The sequence below is a fragment of the Rhinopithecus bieti genome, unplaced genomic scaffold (genome assembly GCF_001698545.2).
Source record: "Rhinopithecus bieti isolate Rb0 unplaced genomic scaffold, ASM169854v2 scaffold_11291, whole genome shotgun sequence".
Taxonomy (NCBI): Eukaryota; Metazoa; Chordata; class Mammalia; order Primates; family Cercopithecidae; genus Rhinopithecus; species Rhinopithecus bieti.
The window spans coordinates 4,221,051-4,238,837 of NW_016807158.1; the positions used below are offsets into that span (position 1 = coordinate 4,221,051).

General features: G+C 36.0%; 1 protein-coding gene across 1 annotated transcript in view; it reads right to left on the reverse strand.

Annotated features, from left to right (window-relative positions):
- Positions 1-17,787, reverse strand: part of SEMA3C (semaphorin 3C) — a 184,454-nt gene that overhangs the window by 85,688 nt on the left and 80,979 nt on the right. The window contains exons 2-3 of the mRNA XM_017880432.1: positions 8,480-8,640; positions 7,335-7,397 (exon numbers count right to left, since the gene is read on the reverse strand). Coding sequence (XP_017735921.1) covers positions 7,335-7,397; positions 8,480-8,640 — 224 coding nt within the window. The remainder of the gene's footprint in view (positions 1-7,334; positions 7,398-8,479; positions 8,641-17,787) is intronic.

Below are 17,787 nucleotides of genomic sequence, written 5' to 3' on the forward strand. Positions count from 1 at the left end.
TTTGAGACAGAGTCTTGCTCTGTTGCTCAGGCTGGAGGGCAGTGGCACAATCTCAGCTCACTGCAACCTCCGCCTCCAGGGTTCAAGTGATTCTCCTGCCTCAGCCTCCCGAGTAGCTGGGATTACAGGCACGTGCCACCATGCCCGGCTAATTTTTGTGTGTGTGTGTTTTTAGTAGAGACGGGGGTTTCACCGTGTTAGCCAGGATGGTCTTGATCTCCTGACCTCATGATCCACTCGCCTTGCCTCCCAAAGTGCTGGGATTACAGGTGTGAGCCACCACGCCCAGCCTCTCCTATTTTTTAATAAAGCATATCTATTATTTATATTATTGAAAAACTAAAACAAAATAAACGTTGCTAAAATAGAAGTTAAAATTAAAATGAGTATTATTTTACATTTTCCATCATTTTTCCTTTTATATTCATTATTATTTGCCAGCAAATATATGCTTTTTTTCTTATGCAGTAATTTTATACAGATGTTTCTATGATACATTTTTATTATTAAATAATCAATCATTAACTCTGTAGTCAAATAAATTAATCCTTACAGACCAGACCATATACTTTATTTTTAAGACATTAAGGACTTTTGTTAAATACACAGTGTCATTTTATCTTGACACCTGTTTATAGAGGTATCTGGAATTTGATTACATAACTACAGATAACATGTTTCCGAAGAAAAAGCACAGATGAAATACGGTATGTTTATAATGTGTCTATGTAAAGGGAATCTATGAATGAGACACATGCATATTTTTTCACATTTATATTTAGTCATTCTGGGATTCTGTATACAATATTTCAATATTTCCCCATAAGATATAAATAATTCAATCCAATTCCTTTAGTAACAGGTTATGTCTCTCTCATCTTGGGTCTTATGGATGTCAATGTACTTTCATGAATTACTGGTATTGGTAAAATGAAAGAAGTCAATAACATTTCTTTTATATTTCAAATGCACTATACTCATTGCATGTATCTATCTGCTTATTATGACTAATATTTATTTAGAGTTTATTACATCCTATACTGTGAAATAATCATATTGTATATTTTACCTTTGATTTTTACCTCCAGAAAGTTTGATTTTTACCTTTAGAGCTGACATTTATTTAAAACTTACTGTATGCTACTTAGGTACTGTAAGGTTTTACCATATTCATTCAGGTTTTACCGTAACTCAGTTCCTTTTAGAAAATAAACTTTAGAGCTTTTTAAAAAATAACCTGTCTGAGATCATATAGGTAGTAACTAAAGCAGATTTACAAACACATACATCTCTAACATTGAATCCTGTACTTTTAGCTGCTTTATAATTTGTCATTGGATGAGAAGTCCACAGTTGTTTCCTGCGGGGTGGGGTGGGGACTGAATGTCTCTCTGCCGCCCAGGCTGGAGTGCAGTGGCACAATCTCGGCTCACTGCAACCTCTGCTTCCTGGGTTCAAGCGAGTCTCCTGTACATCCCGAGTAGCTAGGACTACAGGCATGTGCCACCACGCCCGGCTAATTTTTTGTGTTTTTAGTAGAGACGGGGTTTCATCATGTTAGCCAGGATGCACAGTTGTTTTCATAAGTTAATACTGATATAACTTTTTAGTTTTTATAACATTTATTAATATTCACAGAGCTCTTAATCCTTTTATGTAGACTGTTTAATTCTCATAACAATGCACCAAGTTATTAATACTCCATTTTAGTGATGAGGAAATTGAATCCCAGAGAGGTTAAAGAGTTCTAGTTTCAATAAGTAACTAAACTGGGACTTGAACCACAGCCACTCTCCACTGTGCAGCTTTTCTATAGGAAGCTGATTAGCAATTAACAGATTCCCACACTATCTGTTGCTCAGTGTGCTCCCTACCCCTCCCCACACACAAGACTACAAAAGGAAAAACAATTCAGATGAGTTAATTATTGAAAATGATTATCTTGGTCCTTTCCATTTCCATTGTGCTGCCTTCGTTTCTGACCTAGACTACTGCAATAGTGTCAATTCCATCCTGCAAACATGTGCTGAAGTCATTCTATGCAAGGCACTGCATATGGTACTAGCAACACTGGAATGAATAGACTCAACCAACACATGCTTTTAGAGAAAGGAGAGCATAATGTATCAGACTGTGGTAGACACTGCAATAGGACTGTATTTTTAAAAATGTATTGTAGAAGGAAAGAAAGACATTAAATAATGCTGATCTGGGGTCAAGATTAGTAGAGGTGACATTTGAGCTGAGTCTTGCAGAATAATTTAGAGATTTTCACAGGCAAAAGCATAATAAGGAAACAACATTTCAACAAAAAAATAGCATGAACAGAAAACAGAGACACGAGAGTGCAGGATTTACTTGCGGACTAGTGCCTAGAAGGGTTAGAGGATAACTGTGTGACGAAGTCAAGAGAAGTGTAATTACAGTTGGTCTCCCATCCTGCCATAGTCTTCAGATAGGCAATAGAGAGTATTGCAGAGAAGACCGAGTAGATTTAAGTCTGCAGATCTCAGAGCCAGATGACCTAGGTTTAAACTTTGGCTTCATCTTTTACTGGCTTTCAGAACTGAAGACAGTTACTTGGCCTCTGGATGCTTCAATCTTTGCATTTCTAAAATGGCAATGGTAATACTTGTTGTGGACAATATACTAATAAAGCAGTAGAAACAGTATCTGGAACATAATAAACACATCCAACTGTCTAATATTAGATTTGTTTTATTTGCATTTTAAAATTGATATTGTCTATAAACCCGGTGAAATGGTCAGGGCATCTGTCCTGCATAGAGCTTAGTGCAGGTCCTGACCACAGTAAAAATCCACAAAAAGTTTGGAGTATGAATGAAGCCTTAGAGCCTTCAGTGGAAATAAATACCATGGATGCTCTCTTTTCATTGTTTAATTCTCTTTCGAAATGATTTCCTGGCACAATGTTAACGAAATATAAGGCTGCTAACATTATACAGAATATAATAAAACTCTATTTTTTATATACATTTATGTCTATATAACAAAATCCTGGAAGAATATACCCTGAATTGTTAAGAGTAATTATGTTTCAGTAGTGCAATTTACTTTAACAGTGATACAGCATTAACTATGTACTATGCACTGCTCTAAGCTGTCTGCAAATATTAACTCATCAATCCTCTTAACAACCCAATAAGGTTAAGTGCTACAGATTAGCACATTTCACAGATAAGAAAACCAAGATGCACAGAAAGTTTAAGTCTCCAAAGTCGAAGAGCTAATAAGAGATGGTTTACTTTCTGTTGCTTTCTCTGTACTTTTCTAGGTCTTCAAAGACTGTTGTATTGAAAATATATTACTTTTATAATATAAAATATATGTTTTAAAATATATCCTGGAGCACAGGTGAAAAGGCCTTTAAAAATATTGACTCATCATGGTCCATAATCTGCAATGACATAAATATACTTCATACTTTCCTCTTCTTGGTCTGTACCTTCTTGGTCTAGGGAAATTAATCAAGGTATTTTGATAAAGAAAATATATATTTTTAGGAGCTTAGGATTGTATGGCCACAGAAATAGGGAAACTGATATTCTACAATTAATAAATCAAGTTTGACACCATGTGCATGTAATGTATATATATCTAAATACATATAATCCTACTTAATTTTTCAACTGTCTCCTATAGTATTTACATAGTACATTCATTAAGCCCTATCTCATGGATATGTTTGACAGCATGTGCTATTGTTTAACCTCAATTTATTTAGAGTATGAATAAAATATTAACATTTAGAAATAAATGGAGCATGTAGGAATGTGAGTATGTAGTGGCAGTTAGAGAAATGGGAAGCAGGTCATATTCTTTTTAGCTGAGGCAGAAAATTAGCTATATTCCCACCATGAAAATTTATTTTCTTTAAAAACGTTAGTTTATTACAGAATTATGCTATATTATTACCTAAGATCAAATGTTAAATCACATTAAATTTTCTTCTTATAATTGTTATCTTGTTATAATGTCAATTAAAATTTGATACAACCAAAAAATCTGAAGGATTAAGGGATGCTTAACTCTTGTTTTATTTTTGCTTTCAGTTGTTATGGCAGTATGGATATTAATTGCTACCACTTTATGTTCTGCTTAGATGATTAACAGAGCTAAAAGCAGAAAGTTTTAGCTTAATGAAAATATACCTCTAAAATATATGCATAATAAATGTGCTACAAACATAATTAATCTAAAAGCATTAATAAACTCAGCATCTACTGTGTCCTACCCTCAAACCCTGACAATCAGTTGCAACGATTTCCCATGCTTGTATGCACTGTGACCTGAAAGGGTGAGTAGATGTTTCCCAGGCTGAAAACATGGGAAGATTATTGAAGGACAAGAGAATCAACTGCATGTAGCACATACCAAACACTGGAAGAGAGAGAGGGTACAACTTGTTGGAATTTCAACATCATTGAAATAAAAGGTTAACAAGTTCTAATATGATTTACCACAAAATCTATCAAACCTTTCCTAAATATCCCAGATGTGCTTTGTGTGTATCCCTTAGCATTTATCATTTGCTCTCTGGTAGGGTAGCATGTTTTAGTGGCTAAGGGTACAGAATCCAGAGTTGCATGTGACTTAGACAAAGACCGTCCCACTTCACAGCAGCACAGCTTAAGTGTCTCGCTTTCTTAGGAATGCAGGTATTTTATCTTAAAAATACAGGTGGTGACAATAATGCCCACCTTTCAGCATTGTTATGAGGATTAAAATAAAGCACTTACAACAGGACCTGGCCTGTTCCATTAAATGTTGGGTATTTTTTCTGAATATTAATGTATATATGTCTCATCATCTCCAGTACATTGTGAAGACTTAAACGTAAGGACTCCATCTAACTCACCTCCAGCTTCTTCACAACAACTAAATCATTTGTGCAAATTAAAATAATCAATTCCTGTGTTTTAAAAGTATTAGGTTATTAGATAATATTTATTCCAAGTTTTAAGAAGTTCTTAAGTATGTGGTTTCATTGAGAAATGAAAGGATAGGTTGTTCTGTAGAACTTCCAAAGATCTATTTCACATTATTTTTCTACCACAGGCCTTTTTTCCCCCAGAGCCTAAGTAAAGGACACTTCTGTAAGTACTTCACGTGTGTGAAATGAGATGGATTTGTCAGACATTATTTTCTTGCATAGACCAAACATGTATTTTTTGATTAGTGTTTTCCAGGACTCAACAATGTTGTATGGACAAACAAAACCTGTCTGGCCGAGTCCTAAAAATACCTAGGAAAGAGCACTCCATGAGATATTTCCCTTGTGTATAACAACCGGCCATATAGTAGAATTTAAAAACATCAACAAATTACAGCATGACAAAACTATGGGAAAATGTCAGCATGTATTGAAGATTTTATCTAATAACGTTTAATTGTCAAAAGCAAAACAAAAACCTCAGGGTTTCTATTTTGACAAAGGAAGCAGAAACCAAATGACTTGTCTAAGAATCTTCAGAAACTCAACAGCAATTTTTGGAAATAGAAGGTACAAAGGTACCTAAATTCTGCACATTCTGCCTGTGGCAGTTCATATGAATGGGAATTGCAAATCATTTTGAACAAAGGACAATGAAATTCAGGAACTATAGCCACGGGATATTATTGTGGCAAAAGGCAAGGCATGATCAGACACACATCAATGGGAAAAAATCCCATTAGAGATAAAAGAAAATAGTTTAATTCATTCACAATTATTAAAATAATAGCCTCAGGTGACAAAACATCATTCTCTGCAACATTATGCTTCATTCTACCATTGGTTTCCCGGAACGTCGTCGTAATGTATTTAAGTGTTTTTTCTACATTTTTCTGGATTTTCCCTCCAAGATTGTGTGTGGTCTAACAGGTCCCTTGGATAGCAGATATGCCCCTGCAAATTTCTCCTGCCCACTTTTAAATTTTTCTTATTGGATAAATCACTCCAAGAACCCTTTAGTTAAGGCCAGATATCCTACCCTCCAGAGTCTTCCATGGCCCTGCATTGAGCCAAAAATTTTTGCAACTTTACACCTGGGGCTGTTAGGAGTCAATGAAAATAAATGTTTCATTTCCTCAATCCCATATTTCCACTTTCCACAGGATTAGTATTTTTCCCATGTTTGGTCTTGTCTGATCCATCTCTACTTCCAAGACTCAGGGCATAGTCTTCACTCCTGAAATCAGTGGCTCTTGACCCTACCACAAAATAAACGCTTAGACAACATTTTTTTAACCCTAAGGTGGTCTATTACTTGTTATGACCTGAGACCTGAATGTATGTGTACATACCCACTAGTCTGTCCACACGATTACCATATTTCTAGCTTATTTCTAAATTAGTTTGTATTTCCATGCTCATTTGATTATGGCTGACTTTTCTAACAAGATAATAAAGTTGACTGGAGTTAGAACTATTTCTGTCTTTGCACCAACTATGTCTTTAGCAACTAGCTCTGTGCTAGATATGTAACAGGTGCTGAATCAGTATTTATTGAGCAAATAATGGAAGGAATGAATGAAGAAAGAAACCTCTTGATCAAACTATTTTTGAAAGAGAGGGTGATTTTGATGCTTGGCTCTATTACATTTTCATTATTTGAGGCAAAATGGTGAGATGACATATATGCTCCCTTATAAACATTAAATGACGAGTACACATTAAAGATCTGCTCCACGTATTGTTTTAGAATATTCAAGAGTAACAATGTACTACTTTCAGCAGTCATTTGTAGAAATCAATACAGATTTCTTCCTTGATTCTTTATTTTGAATCTCACCTAGAGGAATACAATTTGCACAAGTGTTGCATACTGAACATTTATTGATACTTATATCTGTCTCTATTGCTGTTTCTGTGGCTATTTTTAATTAACAGAGGTACCATTTATCACCGGTGATTTATATTTATGGAATTTGCTGGCTAACCACTACCCTTTTGCCAAGAATCTTTGTTTGGAAAAGCCCACAGGGTATCTGGGAGCTGCTCCAGACACTTGCATTATCATCGTTTCAGGAGCCTGCTGAGAATTCTGCAGGTTGGATCCACTAGCAACAGAGGTTATTACTGAAATCCATCATGAAATGTATCTGAATGAAATAATGAAAGCACGGCAAGCAATTTTTACCCAGTTAGGAATTCTGAAGTGACAGAGAGCCCGAGAGTTGCAGTCTCCTCAATGTTTAGGTGTTCAGCCTGTGTCCAGCCAAAAATTTAAAACACCACCATCCTTTGTCTCATTTTTGGCTTCCCTCAAAGTACATGGATTCGAAAACCAAATATTTAAGTTAGTGGTTTGTTTTTTTTTTAAAACACTTACTGTGGGATCTTTGCCAGCCATTTTGCATTCTTCAACTTTGATTGTAGATGCTGGCCAGAAAACCTGCTCAGAAAGAAAAATAAAGGTTGCATAATCTCACTTGGACATATGACAGCCCAGTACTCTTCATTTACTTTTTGTTAACAGATTTATTTAAGGTGATCCTATACTAAAACTTTAAAATTCTCTCTTTTATGAATTCATTAATATTCTATTAGTTTAACACTTACAATTACTTTTTATTTCTTCCATCAGTGTTTCCTTTCACAAATGCTTTTCAATAACATGTGTTCATTTACTGATTGTATATTAAAATAATTATTAACATAAATGTGAACGATATAATTTTTCACTCCTTCTGACATAGTACACTTTTCCTAACTGCTTATATGACAATAAATTTACATTTACATATCTTTCTCAGTTAGTATTATTTTTGGTAAATCATACAGCCAGGCTAGATTTACATAAGATGGGCCCCTAGGTACTTCAATAGCTAAAATAACTTGGGTGAAATCCAAGAGATTCTCTCTCTCTCTCTGAAATACTGTGCTAGTATTCTAAGCAGTTGCAGCCTTGGGTCCAGTCTGGCAATAATCATTAATTTAGCTGTCAGTCCATTGCCTATGTTAACACTTCTGCAAATGCGGAATTCTCCTTGTTGTAATAAATTTATAACTAATCTACTTGTATTTCTTTACTCCAGTGAAGCTCAATTTTATTTCCTTGTGAAATGGAATGACAAATATAGGCCACACTGGATCAAGTAACAGCGTATTTAATAGCTGTTTTCCTTTCAGGCCCTTCATGGGTTACACGGAGATGACAAAGTAGATGTTCCTTTTCGCTGACCATTTCTTTCATGCACTACTCTATACTCCCTTTTCTCTTTCTTTATATATTTATACACAGGTGGTATTTTCTCAGTTAGCTCTGGGTTTTGAATTGTTAAAAACTATGGAACTAGACGAGGAGAACTGACCTTAGTATCTTTTCAGTCCATGAAAAAGTACTAACTTTCATAGTAACATGGGACCAGTATTTTCTATTGCTCTAATAAAGTGTGTATTATTTTTTACTTAATGCTTTTTAAAAAAGAGACACTCAAAAGGTGGACACTGTCCTCGTGAAAAGGATAAACTTACACTCAAAGGTTCTTGACTTATATTGTTAATATTCAGGGAAAGAATATGATCTTTGCTTCCCACATATATCCGGTCCTGATCTTCATCCATTAATAAAATCCTGTAGTCTAAAGGGTGATGGGAAAGGCTGAAGTATTCAGAGGTCTTGGTTTCTCGAAGTTCTGAAAGAGTGAACAGCACAAGTATAGATAGAGCATCCTGGTTCTATAATTCTATTATTTTAATAAAAACTATTATGCAAATATTTACCAAAAAAAGTCAAGGTACATTTCCTTCTACAGTAAGAAATTAATTTTAAAATAGAGTTATGGGCTAGTTCCCTGTAATCTCAGCACTTTGGGAAGCAAAGGTACAATGGTCACCTGAAGCCAGGGGTTCAAGGCCAGCCTGAGCAACATAGTGAGACCTTGTCTCTACAAAAATTTTTTTGAAAAATTAACTGGGCATGGTCGTGTGTGCCTGTAGTCCCAGATACTTTGGAGACTGAGGTGGGAGGATCTCTTGAGCCCAGAAATTCGAAGTTACCGTCAGCTATGATCGTGCTGCTGCACATCAGCTCCGGCAAGTGAGTGAGAGACCCTGGCCCCCTCCCAAAAAAAAGTTATGCTAATGGGCATTTTAATTCATTATATTTATGCTGAAGTAAAACATAAATCAGTAAGTGCAATGTTAAAGTTTATGGTAATAATATATGATTACAAAATCAGTCACGTTTGCAATAATCTCAACTCTGTTTTATTACTGGACATCATCAGCTTAAAACCAAAAAGAAAAAAATACAGTGAGCAGATTGAACAGAAAACAAAACCAATAGCAGTGTGATTGTCTTCTTATCCTTTATTAATGTTTTATTCTTGGACTCTGTTTATTCATCATTTTAGGATTGCTATTTTCTACTACAAATATTTGCCTTACATCCCAACATAATTCTAGTTAGTCCAACTTTTTTTCTATAAATTACTTGAAAGTAGACGTACTTTCAAGAGGCGATGTTATTTTTAGCAGAATAACTATGCATATATCTAAGGAAAATATATGAATTTTCAGGTATCTAAATGTTCATATTTTCAGTATCCTCAATGATTAGTGACTCACACTCATTTAGCTTCTTTCACATTGCCTAAGTGCCTTTGAAGGTAATGAATGTATCGTGACATTCATGATACATTCTCCAGTCAAAACGCTCCTCTGAAGGAGCGGAACTTTAGACCTTTCTATTGAAATGGTTCAGGATTTCTTTGTTCTTTTGATTATAATCTGAAGAATGACAAACTCTAAGAAAGAGACTACTTTCTGAGATTACTGCTTCCATGATGAACTGTTTCTAGATTTTTAGGCGTTGAATTACAAACACATTTCTAAAAAATTTGATAGAGCTGCAGTTTGACTTAAATGCAGTTTGATTTAAAATGACACAAATTCTTACAGAAAGTTATGGACTATATTCTATGAGTACTTGGGCCATAGCCCATATGAGAAGATACAGAAGTCACAAATTTAACCTATTTTCTGGGCACATTTGTTCAGAATGTCTGCCATAATATCCTGCAAGTAGTTTTAGCCAATAATGTGAAAATTCCTGGAAGAATAAGAGTGATAATGAAACCAGGTGCTGTTGCCAAACTTCCTGTGATACTGAACAAGTTACTTAACCTCTCTGTGCTTTAATTTCCTCATTTATAAAAAAAAAAAAAGTACCTTCTACCAAGAGTTCCCATGGAAATCAATTTAATTGACACATATAAATATGTGAAATGAGTGAGAAGAGATAGTATTCAATAAATTATAATTATTGTTATTAAGTTTAGATCTGGATTTTAAGAAAATATGAATTTAGATAAAATATGTTTTCCTACTTTTTTAAAATTTTGGGAGCTAAATCCATAAAATTATTAAGACATAATCTTATAGCCTCAAATTTACTGTTCGTACAACAATAGTAAAATACAGGATTTTTTTATGTTGGAAAAAACAATCAAGAGGTTTAATATACATTAAGTTTAATATACATTAAGTTTAATATACATTAAGTCAAGTTTAATATACATTAAGTTTAATATACATTAAGTTCTAAAAAGAGTCCCTGAGCTACAGTGATGTTGGTTACATGGGTTACCTATTATTATAATTTGGGGCAAGACATCAATCTTCAGCAAGAAAAGTCTGAGCAATTTCTTATGCAGGGAAGAAAAAAATGACTAGAATGCCTGCTTTAGAGTTAATATTAATATATTCAATATTTATTTTTTTACAAGTAGAATCTACTCAAATTAATCAGGAGAACACAATAATAAAATAAGGCATTTTTTTTTTTTTTTTTGAGACGGAGTCTCGCTCTGTCGCCCGGGCTGGAGTGCAGTGGCCGGATCTCAGCTCACTGCAAGCTCCGCCTCCCGAGTTTACGCCATTCTCCTGCCTCAGCCTCCGCAGTAGCTGGGACTACAGGCGCCCGCCACCTCGCCCGGCTAGATTTTTGTATATTTTTAGTAGAGACGGGGTTTCACCGTGTTAGCCAGGATGGTCTTGATCTCCTGACCTCGTGATCCGCCCGTCTCGGCCTCCCAAAGTGCTGGGATTACAGGCTTGAGCCACTGCGCCCGGCAAAATAAGGCATTTTTTTAAGGAAAATAATTTGAGCATGCAGGGTAATTTTTTAAGTATATAAGCTGAAAAGACTAAAAGACACTGTTCTAGTAGTTGAGATACTATATTGATGAACATCTGATATGCTAAAATGGAAAAGAAAAACTGATGTGAGAAACACCTAAAACAAAGAATTTGGAATGACTTGATGTAAGTTTTGGCTAGGGGTAGAGGGAAGATTGGGGTAAATTCCCCTTAACATTGTAAGCTAAGTATAGGAGAAATGAATATGCCCTTACAACTTTTGGGAGATCTGAAAAGGAGATATATCTGACAGAGAAAGTACTTAGGTATGGACAGGTTAAATTACATTCAAATCAAAGCAGAAATGTTCCACAAGAATGCAGAATTAGATAATGAATTTAATTTTGCCATTCCAAAGAGCAAATCTTCAGGTAGCGATGTTCAGTTATTTTCATGGATGATTATGTGGAATTCTGAGAGTAGATACACTCTCTGAGAAACAGTGTATCTAAAAAGCAAAGCAAAGCATAGAGATCAGTTGGTTGTTAGATACAAAAAGGGAGCCGGAAGGTGATTCATGATGTACAGGAATCAGTTTGACATTGGGAAGAGAGTACTCAATTGGTGTCACAGTTCTGAGTTGAATTTCAGTTTCATCACTCACTAAGTCTATTATTTTGGGAAAACTAGCTCATTTCTGTTTTAATTTTCTCATCTATACATTGGCAATAATAATACCAAGTTCAAAGTCTGTTCCACCAGCCCACAGTAGAGGATCAATATATGCTCCTTTCATCAAGAGACACTGTTGATTATCTATCTAATAGATACTATTCTTTTCTCCCACCTTGACAGGGCTGTTCAATGACAACCATACTGGCCCCATTCTTCTAGCCAGCGAGTGTTTTAATACAGCCATATGAACAACTTTAGCCAGTGAACTCTGGAGGGAGGGCTTCTGCATGGCTACTGACAAAAAGGGTTATTGAGTCTTAAAAACTGGCACACAGAAAAGAAGAGGTGATTTATTTTTCTGCCTCTGGACATTGGTATGTGAGTATATGATGCTTGCAGCAATTGCATCTACCAAGAAAGTTGCTTGCTGAGAATGGCAAGCAGAAATGTAGAAAACAATCTGGATCTTTTAAGAAATTATTGAGTCACTGAATTAACAGGAATTCCATTATTAATGGAATATTCTGTTATATGAAATAAAAATAAATCCTTGCAGTTTTAGGCACCTTGAATTGAGGTTTTCTTTTCTGTTGTAGAGATAAATACTAACTGATATATCTTTTGAGGGTCCACAATGCCTACCACCACTTTCTCACACTTTCTCTCATGAGGAAAGTTTAGTTTTGATGTTTTTTCCAACACATTATTTTTTCTTTTCCCCTTCTTTTTCTAATCTGTACTGAAATAAAACCAAGAGTATGATCTCAGCTGGAAAAATAGGCTCAACTAAATTTTATTTGCAAGTAACAAGCAAACAATTTCAGTTCTCCTCTTTACCTGTTTCATTAGAAAATCGGCAATCCAGGCCAGGCATGGTGGCTCACACCTGTAATCACAGCACTTTGGGAGGCAGAGGCGGGCTGATCATGAGATCAGGAGATCGAGATCAGCCTGACCAACATGGTGAAACTCTGTCTCTACTGAAAATACAAAAATTAGCCGGGTGTGGTGGCAGGCGCCTGTAATCCCAGCTACTCAGGAGGCTGAGGCAGAACAGCCTCAATTCTCCTGCTGAAGCAGGAGAATCGCTTGAACCTGGGAGGCGGAGGTTACAGTGAGCCGAGATTGCACCACTGCACTCCAGCCTGGGGTGACAGAGTGAGACTCTGTCTCAAAAAAAAAAAAAAAAAAAAAAAAAAAAGAACAGAAAATCGTCAATCTATCGCATTAATTCAAATACGGCAGGGAGCAACAGCTACATCAACTTAAGGCCTTTCTGGTCCAGGGATTTTTATCTGGTTTTCCGAGCCATAAAGCATCTTCAAATTTAATTACCTATAGCTCACTGATAGTTGACAGCTGTTAACCAGAGAGATTTACTTCAGAAGTGCCCTTGTTGTATGTAATAAAAGCCGAGGCTATTTTGTTAAAATGCTATTTAAATTGCTGTTAGTAGTCATAATTGAACTATATGACTTGGGGAGAGAAACAATTTTTTGTTAGAACACAGAGATGAGCTCAAAGCAATGAGAATTTTATTTATAAAAACAATGACCCAAGAATCTATCATTTCGTTTCACATAGATCCAATTTAAGTAAATGAATGATCCAGTGATTTGGCCACGGTTATAGAAAGTGACTGATGTAATGATTTGGCTACAGTGAGAGAAAAACATTACAATGACTAGTCCATCATCTAAACAAGGCAAAGGATGGCATTGTCATTCCTTTAACCTCATAATGATGTCATCCTTTTTGAAGCATATGAGGTACAGCTATTTATGTCGTTTCTCAGGACATGCTCAATTAATGAATAAGGGACTCTGGCTGAGAGTATGTAGTATTAGAAAATGCAGTGGCTCCACAAAGAGCAGCATAGGTCTCCTGGCCCCTGGGAAAATCTCCCAGGAAACAGCATTAAAAAAAAAAAAATTCTGCATGTTTGTTTCCCGTAATCCACGTTATTGTACAGCTCCATGATGGAAAATTACTGTAATGTCTTCTACACCAATGTTCCCTGGGGTAAAATTTGCCGCATAATATGCTTACCTAAAATTCATGTATCTACATGAACTTTTCTTTGTAATAGAAACCACTGTGAAGCTTGAGAATTTAACCAAAGGTGGAAGAACAATAGGTTCCCCCAAAATCTAAGCCCTGGCAACAGAAGCTTCCGGAGCTACCTGAGTATAGTCAATATATTGTTACAGCAATTGTAACATAATTCAAAATACAGTAATACATTATGTCTGTCAATAACACTCTATTACTATTCATGAAAGAACAAACCATTGTTCTCTGTTAAGCCAGTCAGTGATCTTAATATTTTTGAATTAACTAAGTCACGAAGAATCTCATTCACGCACTCAAACATGTGATCTTGATAAACCAAAGTAGAAAGTTTAGGGTTTTATGTTATAAATATTTTTCATAGTTGTCCCTTGGCATCTGTGGAAGATTGGTTCTGGGATACCCTACAGATAGCCAAATCCAGGATGCTCAAATCTCTGCTTCAAAAGGGCAGAGTACTTGGACATAACCTACCCACATCCTCCCTATACTTTCAATCGTCTCTAGGTTACTTCAAATACCCAGTGCAACGTTAATACTATGTAAATAGTTATTATACTGTATTGCTTTTAAAATGTGTGTTATTTGTATTGTAGTATTGTTATTTTTTATTTTTTTTCTGAATATTTCTGATCAATGGTTGGCTGAAACCACGGATGTGAAACCTACAATTCAGAGTGCCAGTTGTATACCTGTCAAACGACACAGTAGGGTAACTCATTCACTCAGAATACTACATTGTCTTCCGCCTTTTATAAAATTCAAAAATAGGTAAAAGATGACTTAATTGAAAATCAATTCCGAGGAGTCCCTGGATTCGAGACATATGCAGTAATTACTCATTAATTTAAAATTTATGATGTATTAATTTATTCAATATATATTTATTGAGTCCTTATCCCAGCAGGCTAGACACTTTGTTGAAATAAGAGGACAGAAATAATGAAGATACCATGTCCTAATGACTATTTCTTGCTTACCTAACATTCTGTTATTCTGTTTGGCTAGTCCATCAAAACATTCTTCTCATCATAAACCTCAGATTTGCCTCAGGCAGAATGCACATCTACAGATTTCAAAGTAAATCCTTAGGATATCTTTTACTTCAGAGATATTGCTACTGACAGGATAATTTCCTCTTTTGAATGTCTTATCTAAGAAGAATTTCAAGTAGAGTGGGTTCAAGTGACCCATCCTCTCTCCGAGGCTTATTGTTTTGAAACTGGGTTAGAAAGTGAACTTCACCTGTCTGTTTTTTAAAAAAAAATAAAGACAAGCAGTGAAACTTCAGCAGACTGAAACTACAGCTACTAATTCCTAGTGTGAACAAAGACAACACAGACCAGAGGGCATGTTGTTAAAACCATATTTGCTCAAAAATAATAGCCCTGGTCGGGCACAGTGGCTCACGCCTGTAATCCCAGCACTTTGGGAAGCCAAGGTGGGTGGATCACGAGGTCAGGAGATCGAGACCATCATGGCTAACACAGTGTAACTCCGTCTCTACTAAAAATACAAAAAATTAGCCGGGCGTGGTGGCGGGCGCCTGTAGTCCCAGCTCCTTAGGAGGCTGAGGCAGGAGAATGGCGTGAACCCCGGAGGCAGAGCTTGCAGTGAGCCGAGATCATGCCACTGCACTCCAACCTGAGCAACAGAGGGAGACTGTCTCAAAAAGGAAAAAAAACAGACAGACAGACAGCAGTGAACACAGAATGTATCTCCCAGGCACTGCATCAGAGGGAAGATTAGCAAACACACAGGTGCCTAGAAACAATGACTCTCGCCCTGGTTTGCCCCAAACAGCCCCAGCTTGTGCCCATTTCCCCAACATAATTAACACTAGTGCCCTCTTTCATTCTCAAAAGACTCATGTTTTGGATGTTAAATTGTACGGCTGCTCTACTTTTAAGCAACCCCTTAATTATCTTGAATGGTTTTCTATTAGTTTTAGTAAAAAATTCAAAATTTTAACCCTTTCCCATTTAGAACAGAAAGTGGAGCATGCTGTCAGTGCTCGTTTAATTTTACATAAACATGCTGTTTGAGGCTGAAGCAAATCTGACTGATTTTCACTGTGAAACAAAATATAAAACTGTTCTTGCAGTTATTTCTAAACAGAACTAACATCAGAATCATCTGAATCTTCAGAATCATCTATTTCGCAAACATTGGATTAATCAAATCAATCTTCGGCCAACAACTGTTCAAGATGTTAACATCACACATAGGAACGCTATGTTTTCTGGGATTTGACATTTTCAGGAATTGAGAATCACTGTATTTCGTGAATTGAAATACCACTACTAAAAACAGAATACTATAAACAGAATAGGTATTTTGTTTCCTAAGTCGATACACTAGAGTGATGCGAAAATAATAATAAAAGTGAGATATTTTGTGGCAAAGTTACCTTGGGGTAAATGCTGTAGCTCCAAGTATTTTTGGAGCAAACAGGAAAGGGTTAACATGGCCCTCCAGGCCTCCTATGATCTAGTTCCAGATTACCTCACCAGAAATCTTCATCATCACTGTTGGCCTATTCTTTGTTCTTGCTCTGCTGGCCTTCTTTTTACATCTTGTTCCTTTTTTGCCTCAGGACCTTTGTACATGTTATTCCTCTTGCTTATAAAATTCCTCCTGTCTTTTTCTAATTCGTACTTACAATTTGACCAATAGATTTGATGTAATTTAAACAGGGCTGTCTCATAAAAGCTCTCTCAATCCTTTAGACAAAGTCAGGTCTCAGGTCTGCTGATATATTTGCTCCTTTCCCTCCTTGGTTTTCTTTTCTCTTGAAGGCCACCTGGAAGGTCACCTGAAATGGTCTAAACTGTCCTGGATTGGGGGGTGGGGGACTACACTATGATTTGCTGAAACCTACCTTGTTTCTGTACAGTTTTTAAGTAGAAATTGGCTCTAAAGATGAAACACAGGTCTTTGTGCATTCACATTCTACCATTTTTTTTGTTTGCTATATTGATTTTATTATTTTTAAATCATGGTGAATTAAAAATACGAGCATAAACCAATCAAATGGAAAAAATGCCATCAAATTTCAGAAAATCATGGTTTACATAAAATATTAATAATTTATCACTATTAAAAAGTAGGGTGTGTATGGCTGGGTTAGGCAAAAGGCTTGGCTTCGGAAATAGTTGACCAAGGCTAAAGTTCTAGTTTCACTAGAACTGGTACAGGGTTTCCCCCAACACCACCCTCCAGAGCATTCCCCTTAGGCCCTGCATCTACAACATAAAAAGAGAATGAGAATATTTTGGAACCAGAATAATCTCTAATGTTCTGTATAGCAACAAAATGTCTATAAAATAATTCCTTTTCACTGTTTGCACATATTATCTATTGTTGTGGGATATCTGTAAAGCTAATGTAATCCTTCATATTACTATACATCTTATAGGAAAAAAGGTTCTATGTAAAAACCAATCTTAGAAGTATAGCCACAGTAATACAACTGTGTATTTTCTACAAAGATGAAGCTAAACCAGAAACAAGGCTATCTTGTTCCCCTACTATATTAGTCCATTTTCACACTGCTACAAAGATACTACTTGAGACTGGGCAACTCATATACAAAAGAGGTTTTAATTATCTGTTTCACATGGCTGTGGAGGCCTCAGGAAACTTACTATCATGGTGGATGGCGAAGGAAAAGCAAAGTTCGTCTTACATGGTGGTGGGAGAAAGAGAAAGAGCAAGAAAGTGCAACACTTAAAACGCTCAGCTTTCCCGAGAACTCCCTCACTGAGAATAACATAAGCAAAACCACCCCTATGATCCAATTACCTCCCACCAGGTCTCTTCCTTGACATGTGATGATTACAATTGAGATGAGATTTCAGTGGGGACACACAGCCAAACCTTATCACCTACCAAAAACATATTCCATTTGTGTTGTGTAATTCAATTAAATTGAGAATTCTAAACTCTGATTTCCC